At 55.4% G+C, this 15,203-nt stretch overlaps 2 protein-coding genes across 3 annotated transcripts in view; one reads left to right on the top strand and one right to left on the bottom strand.

Annotated features, from left to right (window-relative positions):
• LOC106891634 (mitochondrial uncoupling protein 2-like) overlaps positions 1–5,072 on the top strand; it is a 30,515-nt gene extending 25,443 nt beyond the window's left edge. Inside the window, exons 5-6 of the mRNA XM_014948320.1 lie at positions 3,366–3,546; positions 4,924–5,072. Coding sequence (XP_014803806.1) covers positions 3,366–3,546; positions 4,924–5,020 — 278 coding nt within the window. The 3' untranslated portion in view covers positions 5,021–5,072. The remainder of the gene's footprint in view (positions 1–3,365; positions 3,547–4,923) is intronic.
• On the bottom strand, positions 5,068–15,104 carry DNAJB13 (DnaJ heat shock protein family (Hsp40) member B13). 2 transcript variants are annotated; one of them, XM_014948316.1, is made up of 8 exons: positions 14,921–15,104; positions 14,576–14,679; positions 13,874–14,035; positions 13,216–13,373; positions 12,186–12,299; positions 11,621–11,734; positions 11,442–11,518; positions 5,068–7,951 (listed from the first exon to the last, which is right to left on the bottom strand). In XM_014948316.1, exons 1-8 carry the CDS (start codon positions 14,986–14,988, stop codon positions 7,798–7,800), a joined length of 951 nt encoding a protein of 316 aa, XP_014803802.1. In that variant the 5' UTR covers positions 14,989–15,104; the 3' UTR covers positions 5,068–7,797. The 2 variants fall into 2 exon arrangements, with proteins under 2 accessions (XP_014803802.1, XP_014803801.1); XM_014948315.1 differs by lacking the exons at positions 5,068–7,951; positions 11,442–11,518; positions 11,621–11,734 and adding an exon at positions 12,052–12,104 and having other exon boundaries at positions 14,921–15,102.
• Between the last annotated feature and the right edge of the window lie 99 nt (positions 15,105–15,203).

The raw sequence follows: 15,203 nt of genomic DNA on the forward strand, positions 1-15,203 counted from the left end.
TTGGAAGAGAAATGGGAACAGAAATGGGGATGGGGATGAAGAAGGGGACAGGGATGGAGACGGGTGTGGGATGGGAATAGAAATGGGAATAGGAACAGAAATGGGAATGGGGAGGTGGAAGGGACAGGGATGGGATAGGAATAGGAATGGGAACAGAAATGGGGATGGGGGTAGGGATGGGAATGGTTTTGGGGATGAAGAAGGGGACAGGGATGGAGACAGGCATGGGATGGGAATAGAAATGGGAATGGGACGGGGATGGGTTGGGGACAGGCATGGGAATGGGGACAGGGATGGGATGGGAATGGGAACTGGAAGAGAAATGGGAACAGAAATGGGGATGGGGGTAGGGATGGGAATGGGGATAAGTAGGGGACAGGGATGGAGACAGGCGTGGGATGGGAATGGGGATGAAGAAGGGAAAGGGATGGGATGGGAATGGAATGGGAATGGGGATTGGAAGAGAAATGGAAACAGAAATAGGGATGGGAATGGGGATGAAGAAGGGGACAGGGACGGGATGGGATGGGATGGGATGGGATGGGAATGGGATGGGAATGGTAACAGAAATGGGGATGGGGGTAGGGATGGGAATGGGGATGAAGAAGGGAAAGGGATGGGATGGGAATGGGGCTTGGAAGAGAAATGGGAACAGAAATGGAATGGGGAGGTGGAAGGGACAGGGAAGGGATGGGAATAGGAATGGGAATGGGAACAGAAATGTGGATGGGGTTTGGGATGGGATTGGGAATGGGGATGGGGATAAGAAGGGGACAGGGATGGAGACAGGCGTGGGATGGGAATAGAAATGGGAATAGGAACAGAAATGGAAATGGGGATGAAGAAGGGACAGGCATGGGATGGGAATGGGATGGGAATGGAACTTGGAAGAGAAATGGGAACAGAAATGGGGATGGGAGTAGGGATGGGAATGAGGATGAAGAAGGGGACAGGGATGGAGACAGGTGTGGGATGGGAATGGGGATGAAGAAGGGAAAGGGATGGGATGGGATGGGATGGGATGGGATGGGAATGGGAATTGGAAGAGAAATGGGAACAGAAATGGGGATAGGAATGGGAATGGGGATGAAGAAGAAAAAGGTATGGGATGGGAATGGGGATTGGAAGATAAATGGGAACAAAAATGGGAATGGGGGTAGGGATGGGAATGGGGATGAAGAAGGGGACAGGGATAGGAATGGGGATTGGAAGAGAAATGGAAACAGAAATGGGAATGGGAGTAGGGATGGGGAAGATTTGGGGATGAAGAAGGGGATGGATGGAGACAGGCATGGGGTGGGAATAGAAATGGGAATGGGGATGAGGAAGGGAAAGGGATGGGATGGGAATGGGATGGGAATGGGGATTGGAAGAAAAATGGGAACAGAAATGGGGATGGGGGTAGGGATGGGAATGGGGATGAAGAAGGAAAAGGGATGGGAAGGGAATGGGGATTGGAAGAGGAATGGGAACAGAAATGGTAATGGGGATGGGTTGGGGACAGGCATGGGAATAGGGACAGGATGGGATGGGAATTGGAAGAGAAATGGGAACAGAAATGGGGATGGGGCAGGGACGGGGATGGGAATGGGGATGAAGGGGAAAGGGATGGGATGGGAATGGGGATTGGAAGAGGAATGGGAACAGAAATGGGGATGGGGGTAGGGATGGGAATGGGGATGAAGAAGGAGACAGGGATGGAGACAGGTGTGAGATGGGAATGGGGATGAAGAAGGGAAAGGGATGGGATGGGACAGGTACTTGGAAAAGAAATGGAAACAGAAATGGGGATGGTGTAGGGATGGGAATGGTTTGGGGATGAAGAAGGGGACAGGGATGGAGACAGGTGTGGGATGGGAATAGAAATGGGAATAGGAACAGAAATGGGAATGGTGAGGAGGAATGGGACAGGGATGGGATAGAAATAGGAATGAGAATGGGAACAGAAAAGGGGATGGGGGCAGGGATGGGAATGGGGATGAAGGAGGGGACAAGGATGGAGACAGGCGTGGGATGGGAACAGAAATGGGAATGGGGAGGTGGAAGGGACAGGGATGGGATAGGAATAGGAATGGGAACAGAAATGGGGATGGGGGTAGGGATGGGATTGGGGATGAAGAAGGGACAGGTATGGAGACAGACATGGGATGGGAATGGGGATGAGGAAGGGAAAGGGATGGGATGGAAATGGGATGGGAATGGGGATTGGAAGAGAAATGGAAACAGAAATAGGGATGGGAATGGGGATGAAGAAGGGGACAGGGATGGGATGGGATGGGATGGGAATGGGAATGGGAATGGGAAGAGAAATTGGAACAGAAATGGGGATGGGGGTAGGGATGGGAATGGGGATGGGGATGAAAAAGGAAAAGGGATGGGATGGGAATGGGAATTGGAATAGAAATGAGAACAGAAATGGGAATGGGGATGGGTTGGGGACAGGATGGGATGGGAATAGGAATGGGGATTGGAAGAGAAATGGGAACAGAAATGAGGATGGGGATCGGAATGGGGATGAAGAAGGGGACAGGGATGGAGACAGGCGTGGGATGGGAATCGAAATGGGAATGGGGATGAGGAAGGGAAAGGGATGAAGACAGGCATGGGATGGGAATAGAAATGGGAATGGGACGGGGATGGGTTGGGTACAGGCATGGGAATGGGGACAGGATGGGATGGGAAAGGGAATGGGAATTGGAAGAGAAATGGGAACAGAAATGGGGATGGGGATGAAGAAGGGGACAGGGATGGAGACGGGTGTGGGATGGGAATAGAAATGGGAATAGGAACAGAAATGGGAATGGGGAGGTGGAAGGGACAGGGATGGGATAGGAATAGGAATGGGAACAGAAATGGGGATGGGGGCAGAGATGGGAATGGGGATGAAGGAGGGGACAAGGATGGAGGCAGGCGTGGGATGGGAACAGAAATGGGAACAGAAATGGGAATGGAGATGAGGAAGGGGACAGGGATGGGATGGAAATGGGATGGGAATGGGAATTGGAAGAGAAATGGGAACAGAAATGGGAATGGGGATGGGTTGGGGACAGGCATGGGAATGGGGACAGGGATGGAATGGGGACAGCAGGGCTGGGGCCCCCATCCCGGATGCTCTAGGAGGGGATGTGACCGCTGTCCCTGATGCCACCTCCCTTTCCTGCACAGGGACACTGCCCAACATCACCCGCAACGCCATCGTCAACTGCGGGGAGCTCGTCACCTACGACCTCATTAAGGACGCGCTGCTGCGGGCGCAGCTGATGACGGGTAACGAACGGCGCCGGGGAGGTGGGGACGGGACACAGCCGGGTGCCACCCCCATCCCCGTGACCCTCAACCCTCCCCCCCTGTCTCTGCCCCACCAGACAATGTCCCCTGTCACTTCGTGGCCGCTTTCGGGGCCGGTTTCTGCGCCACGGTGGTGGCGTCACCGGTGGACGTGGTGAAGACGCGGTACATGAACGCGGGCCCCGGGCAGTACCGGAACGCGCTCAGCTGCCTCCTCGCCCTCCTCATGCAGGACGGCATCGCCGGCTTCTACAAGGGGTGAGTTTGGGGAGGTTGAGCACCGGCAAACTCAGTGCAACGATGGGGTGTGCCCTCACACCAGGGTAAACCGGCTCCGCTTCACACCTGGTGGCCGGTCACAAGTGATGTTCCCCAGGGCTCAGTGTTGGGACCGTTTCTGGTGAACATCTTCACTGATGGTCTTGATGACACCGAGTGTGTCACCAGTAAGTTGGAAGATGACACCGAGTGTGTCACCAGTGAGTTGGCAGATGACACCAAGTGGAGTGTTGATCTGCGTGAGGATGGGGAGGCTCCACAGAGAGACTTGGATAGGTTGGCTGGATGGGCCAACGTTAATCTGGAGATTAGGAGACGTTAGACGGGAGATTAGGAGAAGGTTCTTCACTGTGAGGGTGGTGGAGCACTGGAACAGGTTGCCTAGGGAGGTGGTTGAGGCCCCATCCCTGGAGATATTCAAGGAGAGGCTCGACGAGGCCCTGGGCAACCTGGTCTAGTTGGGGGTGTCCCTGCTGACTGCGGGGAGGTGGGACTAGATGACCTTTGGAGGTCCCTTCTGGCCTGGACAACTCTATGATTCTATGGTTAATGGGATGAGCTTCAACAAGACCAAGTGCCAGGTCCTGCCCTTGGGCCACACCAACCCCCTGCCATCAATGGGTAGAGACTTGGGGACGTGCGGCTGGAGCTGCCTGGTGGAAAAGGACTTGGAGGACACCAGCAGTGCGCCCAGGTGGCCAAGAAAGTCAACGGCATCCTGGCTTGTATGAGAAATAGTGTGACCAGCAGAAGTAGGAGGTGATTGTCTCCCCATAGTCAGCACCGGTGAGGCCACACCTGGAGTGTTGTGTCCAGTTTTGGGCACCTCAATCCAAGAGAGATCTTGAGGTGGTGGAGCGGGTGCGGAGGAGGGCAACGAAGGTGGTGAAGAGCCTGGAGAATAAATCATACGAAGAATGATTGAGGGAGCTGGGACTGTTTAGTTTGAGGAAGAGGAGGCTGAGGGGAGACCTCATCACTCTCTACAACTACTTGAAAGGACATTGTAGAGAGGTTGGTGCTGGTCTCTTCACACAAGCAATTAGTGATAGAACAAGAGGGAATGGCTTCAAGCTGCAACAGGGTAGGTTTAGATTGGACATGAAGAAGAAATTCTTCACAGAAAAAGTGGTCAGAGACTGGAATAGGCTGCCCAGGGAGGTGGTTGAGTCACCATCCTTGGATGAGTTCAAGAGTCGTTTAGATGTGGTGTTGGGGGACATGGTGTAGGGGAGAACTTTGTAAAGTTGATGGTTGGACTCGATGATCCCAAGGGTCTTTTGGGCAGCGGCTTTGGGGACCACGGGGGATGTCCCCCCATGATGTCCCCTCCAAACACTGCTCTTCCTGGCACAGGTTTGTCCCCTCCTTCCTCCGGCTGGGCTCCTGGAACGTGGTGATGTTCATCACCTACGAGCAACTGCAGCGTGCGGTGACGCTGGCCCAATCCTGACATCCCACCACCACCACACACAACCCCTTTGGACTCTCTCGTCAGCGTTGACGAGACACAAGTGTAAATTATATTAATTGCTGGAGCGACGAGGGAGCAGCAACACACACACAACCCCTCACAGCCCGATGGGGACACCCCGAGAGGGACCGGCGAGACGGAAGGAGGAACGATGCCATTTGTGGAGAAACGTTGGAGAACGGAGGTGCCCAGAGGGAACTTTAGGGAGGAAAAAAAAGGTGTTTTTAGGGTTTTTCCAACCGGGAAGAGCTTCCCGACAGTGGTTTGGGCAGGTGGGAGTGAGTTGAGGGCTGGGGGATGTGGTGGTTCCTGTTATTCCTCACCGACGCTTCCAATAAACCGCCCCTATGGGGTCTGATCGCAGCCAGAGCTCCATGGGGGTTTTTTTTTGGGGGGGAAAGAAGGGATTAGGGTCATTCTCTTGACCCTGAGGTGCCGTTGGAAAGTCAAACCAGGCCTCACCCAAAAGTTTTCCTGAGTGTCCTGTGCTATCGGCGATCAGCTTTAGGGGAGGTGCCACCCATGGATTCAAAGAGCTGCTGGTCCCCCTCCATGTGGGAGGCCCCCCCAGCTCCAAGGAGGGCTCATCCACCTACAATGGGGCACGCAGCCTTGAGGCCATGGTGATGGTCACCCCACCTCAACTCCTCATGGGGGACCTCTAGTTAACCTGCGTGGTCGGGTCTCGAACCCAGGTCCTCCCGCTCTGGGGGCGGAGCAGCCATTACCCTTGAACCCCCCCCATCTCTACCCGGGCTCTTCTGGGGTCCATCCCTGGTGACCCCCATGTCCTTGCTGGGAGACCCCACACACCCTTAGGATCTGCTGGGGACTCCCATGTCCTCTCCTGGAGAACCCCAACTCCTTGCCAAGCCTCCCCCCCACAACTCCTCCTGGGGGTCCCCAATCCCCAGGGGTCCCCAATCCACAACCACCCCCCCAATCCCTGCAGCTGGAGACCCCAACCTACGTCCTCCCACCTCCCGGGGGGGCGTGGCACCCACGGGGGGCACCTCTCCCACCCTTCTCCTCACCCCAACCTCATCACCTTCCCCCCTGGACAGCCCCAGCTCTCCTAAGATGGGACAAACCCTCTCCATTTTTGTCCTTCTCCACCCAACCCCTTCTAGCTCTTCTCCACCAGCCTCCCCTGCCATGGTTGGGTGGTCAAACCTCATGAGATGCCTCCAGCAGCCACCATGAAGTTTGTTGGAGCCAAGATGGCCACCTGCGTGGCCAACCTCGTCACCTTCCCCCCTGGACAGCCCCAGCTCTCCTAAGATAGGACAAACCCCCTCCATTTTTGTCCCCTTCTCCACCAGCCTCCCCCGCCGTGGTTGGGTGGTCAAACCTCATGAGATGCCTCCAGCAGCCACCATGAAGTTTGTTGGAGCCAAGATGGCCACCTGCGTGGCCAACCTTGTCACCTTCCTCCCTAGACATGGCCAAAATGTGGCTGCAGATGAGCACAGCGACCATGGTGGTGACCTTCACCCAGCCCACAGATATGGTGAAAGCACATTTCCAAGATGGTAGGGAGGGTGGTCAGCATTATCAGGTCACCACAGATGCCTACAGGACCATCACTGAGGAGGAGGATGTCCGTGGGCTGTGGTGAGGTGGGTGCAGCCCCCAGGGACCACGCTGGGATGGCTGTCCCACCACCTCTGACCACTCTGGTCCATGCAGGAACATCCCCCAGTATTGTCCACAGCACCGTGGTGAACTGTGGTGGGCTGGTGACCTCTGATCTCATGAAGGACGTGCTGCTCAAATCCCACCTCTCGAGCGGTGAGGCCCCTGGCTCTGCTGTGGAGGCTGCAGCCAATTTCCACCCAGAGCATCTGCCCAGGGAGGGAGCTCCTGGGTTGTACCTCCAAAATAATCCAGTCTCACAACCCTCCTGTGGCTCTTGCTGGGCAGAAAACATCTCCTACAGCTTCACCTCTGCCTTCAGGGCCAGCTTCTGAGCCACACTTGTCATCTTCCCCGTGGACGTGGTGAAGATGAGGTACATGAACGCTGCTCCTGGGCAGTATGGAAGCATCAGGAGATGTTCTATCACTCTGCTGAGAAACGAGGGGTTCAAGGCTTTCCACAAGGGGTTTGCCACCCTTTTTGATCCTCTTCCAAAATGCAGCCACTTCTGGGGTGGAGGCACCATCACTCTGGGATGGGATGTGCTGGCCCTGGCAGGTTCATGGCCTTGTTCCTGTGACTTGGCTCCTGGAACATCATGACGTTCATCACCTATGAGCAGCTGAAACAGGGCCTGGTGGCCACATGTGGCTGGCAGGAGGTCCTCTCCAAAGCCCGATGCTGGTATTGCCACCTTCCTGGTGGTGCCTCACTCACAGATGCTGAAGGAGATCGCATCTGCCAGGCCCAAGTCAAGGAGAAAGCTGTGTCCAGCGTGGCGAGACCTTGAGTAAATCCCTTGAGTGGTTGTTTCTTCCCTGGTTTTGGTCTTTCACTCACCACCTTGTGAACCGTCACCCCCAAACCATCGCCGTTCCCACACACGAGAGTACTCCAACCCATCTCCAAAATTCTCCATCATCCTCCGCATCCCTGTGGTGCCACTGCTGTGGGGTGGCAGCTACGGAGAAGAGTCCAAAAAACCAGGTGGATCCAAGTCCCAGGAGAAACAACCTCAAGGGTGCCGTGTTTTAGGGTGGTGGGAACAACCTCTACCCCATCACAGTCCCAGTTCCAGAGCTTTATTGGTGGAAGGAGAACGGAACGGTCCTTGTCCCCTAGGACAGGAGAGCACTTTTCAAGAGCGCCTTCTTGTCACGCGTGAGCTTCTTGGGAAAGCAGATGTTGAAGTAGATGTGGAGGTCACCCTTGCGCCGGGGGTCCTGGAGCAGGGGCATCCCCTCCCCTGGCACCACTTTACAGTATTTGGGGCTGCAAAGCAAAGGGAGGGGCTGAGAAATCCATGGGATGATCCCAACGTGGGGCCACCATGCCAAGAGCCCCACCATGCTTCTGAGTGGGTTTCTTAGGGGCAGGTTTGCTCCTCCAGCTTCAACCATAGAGTCATAGAATGCTTTGGGTGGGAAGGGACCTTAAAGACCACCCAGTCCCACCCCCTGCCCTGGGCAGGGACACCTCCCACCACCCCAGGTTGCTCCAAGCCCCCTCCAACCTGGCCTTGAACCCCTCCAGGGATGGGGCAGACACAGCTTCTCGGGGCAACCTGGGCCAGGCTCTCACCACCCTCCCACCAAACAAGTTCTTCCCCACATCTCAGCTCCATCTCCCCTCTTTCAGGGTCAAACCCTTCCCCCTCCTCCTAGGGCTCCTCTCCCTCATCAAGCCCCTCTCCAGCTTTCCTGGAGCCCCTTGAGGGACTGGAAGGGGCTCCAAGGTCTCCCTGGAGCCTTCTCTTCTCCAGGCTGAACCCCCCCAACTCTCTCAGCCTGTCCTCCCAGCAGAGGGGCTCCAGCCCTCCCAGCATCTCCATGGCCTCCTCTGGCCCCGCTCCAACAGGTCCATGTCTCTCCTGTGGTGAGGACTCCGGAGCTGGACATATTACTCCAAGTGGGGTCTCTCCAGAGCGGAGTAGAGGAGTAGAATCCCCTCCCTGGACCTGCTGGCCACACTTCTTTTGATGCAGCCCAGGATGGTGTTGACTTTCTGGGCTGCCAGCACACCTTGGCCTGCCCTCCTCTTCCAGCCTTGTGTCCCCAGGTTCCTTGTCCTGCAGGTGGTACCATCCAACCTTCATCTCACTCCTGTCTTCCACCCACCCACACCAAGCCCTCTCCCTGCTCCTACCATCAACAACAGCCCCCAACCAGGTGAGAAGCCCATGGTGGGCATCCTCTTCCTCCTGGAGGGGACCACCCAGTCCCAAAACTGCTGGAAAAGCTTTGGAAGCACCCCAGTAATTCAGGCAATTGGGAGATGCTTGGGAAGAGCTTAGCTCTTGTTCCTCAAGGAGGAACAGGCCAGCACTGAGGTTCCTCCCAAGCGCCCGTTCACCTCCTTGGCCACCAAACCCTGCAGAAAGGCCCCATTTGATCAACCACTTGAGCCCACCAGCTGGTTGCCCCACGGCACTTACTCCACGATGTCGTTGATGGGGATGTTCAACAGCCTCCCATCCAACGTCCTCACCTCCACCGTGCAGCCGATCAGCGCCTACAAGGCATGGAGCAGGACACGGAGATGTGTTTGCAGCCCCAGAGGACAAACATAAGTGGGAGGTGGAAGCTGGTTCCATCCCCTCACTTGGTTCTTTACCTTTCCCAGGGGGATGGTGGCGACATAAATGAGGTTGTCGTCGGCTCTTTTAAACCTTGGGTGGAGCTTCTCTTGGACTATGAAGGTGATGTCAGCTGGAATGACATTTGGACCCTAAAAATCAAGGAAAAAAATAAATAAATAACTAAACCTGGAAATGGTTTGGTGTAACACGAATGATTTTACACAGGGAAAGGGGACACGAGTGCCTGTCCCTTTGTTGCTGCTCTCAGCTGGCTACGAAAAAGGGAAAGGTATTTTCTTCCTTTAAGAAAAACAAACAAAGGCTTTGATAAAAGACTCCTGCTAAGCCAAGGGAAATCAGATTGGGTTCAACAAAGGTGATGCCAGGCAGAGAACCACTCCTTTCAATTAGTTTTTATTTATCCTTGAGGGAAATCCAGGCAGGAAAGGCTCCCTAGAGTGTTTCTGAGCATGGTGACACTGAATAGTCCCGTTAGCCAAGCCACCAACTGCCCACAACCTGCAGAAATGGGAAACCTGCAAAGAGCCTGAGGTCAGCCCCGAGCAAAGCTGGCCCAGAACGTCCCACCACCATCATTACCTGGTCTCCTTCCTTCTCAAAGGTGATCCTGGTGCCCTGCTTCCACCCCGGCTGCACGTCGATGGTCAGGATCTTGTCTCTGATAGTGCTCGTTTGATCATCTTTATTCATCACCTGGGGGGTGGAGGAAGGAATGAGAAGAGCTGGGTCCTGTCTGGAGAGGTGGGTCTGGGACCAGGTGAGCTCAGCTCTGCTCTGTCATCAGAGCAGCCAGCTCCAGGTGCTGGTTCCATCCATGGCCATGCTCAGCCCCCAGCTGGATCATGACCCTGAGGTGCCAAACACAGCCCCACAGGTGGGGCAGACACCCCCAGGCAGCTTCCCAGTCTGTCCCAGGATCAGAGAATGGTTTGGGTGGGAAGGGACCTTTAAAGGTCATCTACTCCAACGTCTTCAACCAGATCAGGCTGCTCAAAGCCCTGTCCATCCTGGCCTTGAATGTTTCTAGGGATGGGGCATCTTCCACTTCTCTGCCCAACCTGGGCCAGTGTCTCAGTGTAAAAACAATCTCTTCCTTATATCTAGTCTGAATCCACCCTCCTTCATAGAAGGTTGGATGGTGGATTAGGTTGGAAGGGAACTTAAAGATCATCAAGTTCCAACCCCTGCCCTGGGCAGGGACACCTCCCATCACACCAGGTTGCTTCAAGCCCCCTCCAACCTGGCCTTGAACCCCTCCAGGGATGGGGCAGCCACAGCTTCTCTGGGCAACCAGGGCCAGGCTCTCACCACCCTCACACCAAACAAGTTCTTCCCCACATCTCATCTCCATCTCCCTTCTTTCAGGGTCAAACCCTTCCCCCTCCTCCTAGGGCTCCCCTCCCTCATCAAGAGTCCCTCCCCATCTCTCCTGGAGCCCCTTGAGGGACTGGAAGGGGCTCCAAGGTCTCCCTGGAGCCTTCTCTTCTCCAGGCTGAACCCCCCCAACTCTCTCAGCCTGTCCTCCCAGCAGAGGGGCTCCAGCCCTCCCAGCATCTCCATGGCCTCCTCTGGCCCCGCTCCAACAGGTCCATGTCTCTCCTGTGGTGAGGACTCCGGAGCTGGACATATTACTCCAAGTGGGGTCTCTCCAGAGCGGAGTAGAGGAGTAGAATCCCCTCCCTGGACCTGCTGGCCACACTTCTTTTGATGCAGCCCAGGATGGTGTTGACTTTCTGGGCTGCCAGCACACCTTGGCCTGCCCTCCTCTTCCAGCCTTGTGTCCCCAGGTTCCTTGTCCTGCAGGTGGTACCATCCAACCTTCATCTCACTCCTGTCTTCCACCCACCCACACCAAGCCCTCTCCCTGCTCCTACCATCAACAACAGCCCCCAACCAGGTGAGAAGCCCATGGTGGGCATCCTCTTCCTCCTGGAGGGGACCACCCAGTCCCAAAACTGCTGGAAAAGCTTTGGAAGCACCCCAGTAATTCAGGCAATTGGGAGATGCTTGGGAAGAGCTTAGCTCTTGTTCCTCAAGGAGGAACAGGCCAGCACTGAGGTTCCTCCCAAGCGCCCGTTCACCTCCTTGGCCACCAAACCCTGCAGAAAGGCCCCATTTGATCAACCACTTGAGCCCACCAGCTGGTTGCCCCACGGCACTTACTCCACGATGTCGTTGATGGGGATGTTCAACAGCCTCCCATCCAACGTCCTCACCTCCACCGTGCAGCCGATCAGCGCCTACAAGGCATGGAGCAGGACACGGAGATGTGTTTGCAGCCCCAGAGGACAAACATAAGTGGGAGGTGGAAGCTGGTTCCATCCCCTCACTTGGTTCTTTACCTTTCCCAGGGGGATGGTGGCGACATAAATGAGGTTGTCGTCGGCTCTTTTAAACCTTGGGTGGAGCTTCTCTTGGACTATGAAGGTGATGTCAGCTGGAATGACATTTGGACCCTAAAAATCAAGGAAAAAAATAAATAAATAACTAAACCTGGAAATGGTTTGGTGTAACACGAATGATTTTACACAGGGAAAGGGGACACGAGTGCCTGTCCCTTTGTTGCTGCTCTCAGCTGGCTACGAAAAAGGGAAAGGTATTTTCTTCCTTTAAGAAAAACAAACAAAGGCTTTGATAAAAGACTCCTGCTAAGCCAAGGGAAATCAGATTGGGTTCAACAAAGGTGATGCCAGGCAGAGAACCACTCCTTTCAATTAGTTTTTATTTATCCTTGAGGGAAATCCAGGCAGGAAAGGCTCCCTAGAGTGTTTCTGAGCATGGTGACACTGAATAGTCCCGTTAGCCAAGCCACCAACTGCCCACAACCTGCAGAAATGGGAAACCTGCAAAGAGCCTGAGGTCAGCCCCGAGCAAAGCTGGCCCAGAACGTCCCACCACCATCATTACCTGGTCTCCTTCCTTCTCAAAGGTGATCCTGGTGCCCTGCTTCCACCCCGGCTGCACGTCGATGGTCAGGATCTTGTCTCTGATAGTGCTCGTTTGATCATCTTTATTCATCACCTGGGGGGTGGAGGAAGGAATGAGAAGAGCTGGGTCCTGTCTGGAGAGGTGGGTCTGGGACCAGGTGAGCTCAGCTCTGCTCTGTCATCAGAGCAGCCAGCTCCAGGTGCTGGTTCCATCCATGGCCATGCTCAGCCCCCAGCTGGATCATGACCCTGAGGTGCCAAACACAGCCCCACAGGTCGGGCAGGCACCCCCAGGCAGCTTCCCAGTCTGTCCCAGAATTGGAGAATGGTTTGGGTGGGAAGGGACCTTTAAAGGTCATCTACTCCAACGTCTTCAACCAGATCAGGCTGCTCAAAGCCCTGTCCATCCTGGCCTTGAATGTTTCTAGGGATGGGGCATCTTCCACTTCTCTGCCCAACCTGGGCCAGTGTCTCAGTGTAAAAACAATCTCTTCCTTATATCTAGTCTGAATCCACGTGTTAAAAAAAAAATCTCTTCCTTATATCTAGTCTGAATCCACCCTCCTTCATAGAAGGTTGGATGGTGGATTAGGTTGGAAAGGACCTTAAAGATCATCCAGTCCCACCCCCTACCCTGGGCAGGGACACCTCCCACCACACCAGGTTGCTCCAAGCCCCCTCCAACCTGGCCTTGAACCCCTCCAGGGATGGGGCAGCCACAGCTTCTCGGGGCAACCTGGGCCAGGCTCTCACCACCCTCACACCAAACAAGTTCTTCCCCACATCTCAGCTCCATCTCCCCTCTTTCAGGGTCAAACCCTTCCCCCTCCTCCTATGGCTCCCCTCCCTCATCAAGAGTCTCTCCCCAGCTTTCCTGGAGCCCCCACCTTGAGGGACTGGAAGGGGCTCCAAGGTCTCCCCCCTTTTTCCCCCCCACCCCATCCCTACCCTCCGGGAGATCTTGATCTTCTTGGTGCAGCCATCCTTTTTCCCCCCCACACCATCCCTACCCTGCGGGAGATCTTGATCTTCTTGGTGCAGCCATAGAACAGGTCTTCAAGGGAGAGGTAGAGATCCCGCACAACTGGGGGGTCTTGCTTCATCGTTCCTCGTCCTTGCAGCCCCCCGAAGGGCGGGATCAACTCTGAGCCATCCTCAGCAAAAAACTCTGTGTGAGAGAGCAGAGTAGGTGGGGGTCACCTCACTCAGAGCACAGGTTGGTGTGTCCCCTGGGGTCTCCTTATCATGGAAGCTGAGCACCCCAAATATGGTACCCAAAAAACCCCCATCTGTTTCTGGGACCACCCTCCCCCTTAAGCTGAAATGTTTTTTTCTGCGAGTATTTTTATCTTGTTTACGTGTTTATGACAGTCTTGCCAACCTGGACCTTCTTTTTTGGGTGAAAATCCTCCAAGAAAAGGATCACAACGGTAGCTGGGGAGAGCTGGCAGCTTGAACAAGCACCCCCAGCCCTCTTGCCCACCCGGGACTGGAGGAAGTCAGGATCTAACCTCCAAGCACTGGGGACCAGCAGCACCAGAGAGGACCTGAGAGTAGCTGGGCAGGGAAACAGCCCCATAAAGCTTAAAGGTCAGAGGTGGTGGTGGCCACGGCATCACAGAAGCTACAGATAGTGCCCTGTGCCACCCCCAGAGCCCCCCCACGTACCCGCAAAGGGGTTGTCTCCACCAAAGAATTCCCTGAAGACTTTCTCAGGGTTGTTGTGAAACACGTAGCCTTCGGTCCAGGGGTTCTCGCCGCCAAACTCCAAGGGAATGCCACCTTTGAGCCCCTCTTCTCCAAACTTGTCGTAGATGCCTTTCTTCATGGCTTAGGGAACAAGGAGGAGTCGGGAATTACAGAATCACATGGGGTTGGAAAGGACCTCTGGAGATCATCCAGTCCAACCCCCTGCCAGAGCAGGGCCACCCAGAGCAGGTCCCACAGGAACGTGTCCAGGTGGCGTTTGAATGTCTCCAGAGATGGAGACTCTACCACCTCTGGTGGAGAGTGGCTCTCCCATAAGGAGGGAGAGCCTAAGATCCAGGTTTTGCTTGGGTGGATGCTGGAGAGAGGGGTCCCCTGTGGAGAATGGCTCTCCCATATGGAAGGAGAGCCTAAGATCTAGGCTTTTCTTGGGTGGATGCTGGAGAGAGGGGTCCCCTGCCACCTTGAGAACAACAATTTGAGATGGAAGCAGGAAGACACGCCAGCAATGGGCCTGGCTGTGGGTCACAGAGCTGATGTGGTTGTGCCAGTGACCAGGGGTTCAGACCTCAGCATGCCCCCAGCCAGAGCAGAGATGCTTCATTCCCTGTCCAGCCCCTCCTGCCCTTAAATTTCATGGAAGAGAAGCGTCTCCCCACTTACGGTCGCTGAGCACATCGTAGGCCTCCGCCAGTTGCCGAAACCTCTTCGGGGCCCAGGGTTCCTTGCATTTTAAAGGATGGTTCTTCAAGGCCAACTTCCGATAGCTGTGAAGGAGAAAGGAGAGGAGTGTCCAGCCTCGTAGCCAGCCCCGGGGTCCCAGGACACCCCCAATCCCAAGCTGCTCCCTCAGAACTTCTCTCAGCCCCTTTCTCCTCTTCAGGCCTCCGCTGTGGGGAGCAGCGGGGCAGCCGTGGACAGGGCCTCCCTCACTTCCAACATCACCTCCCGCCCCTCTGGTCGCCCCCAACCCCAGGGCTCCCCCCGCAAGGCCGAAGCCCCCCTCACGCCTTCTTGATATCGGCGTCCGTGGCGCCGCGGCCCAGCTCCAACACGGCGTAGTAGTCCTGCCCCATGGCGGCCCGCTCTGCCGTTGCTATGGAGACGGCGTCGGAGGGCCACTTCCGGTCCCCCGCCGCGCGGGGCACTATGGGAGTTGTAGTTCTTCAAGGCCACATCCGGACTCCGGCCGCCCTCCATCACGCCAAAGCCACCGCTCCTTTTGTTATTTTAAAATAAGTTTTCTTGGAAAAATCACTTTTCCACACGGGTTTTTATCAAAGCGGTTGCT

Source organism: Calidris pugnax, unplaced genomic scaffold (assembly GCF_001431845.1).
Source record: "Calidris pugnax isolate Ruff unplaced genomic scaffold, ASM143184v1 scaffold169, whole genome shotgun sequence".
NCBI classification, from domain to species: Eukaryota; Metazoa; Chordata; class Aves; order Charadriiformes; family Scolopacidae; genus Calidris; species Calidris pugnax.

Coding starts and splice junctions, on each gene's coding strand:
- DNAJB13 (XM_014948316.1), bottom strand. CDS start 14,988: ATGGGGCAGGACTACTACGCCGTGTTGGAGCTGGGCCGCGGCGCCACG. Junction 14,036..14,575: donor CTACGATGTGCTCAGCGACC/GTAAGTGGGGAG, acceptor TTGTTCCCTAAG/CCATGAAGAAAGGCATCTAC. Junction 12,300..13,215: donor AGATCAAGATCTCCCGCAGG/GTAGGGATGGTG, acceptor TCCACCCCCCAG/GTGATGAATAAAGATGATCA.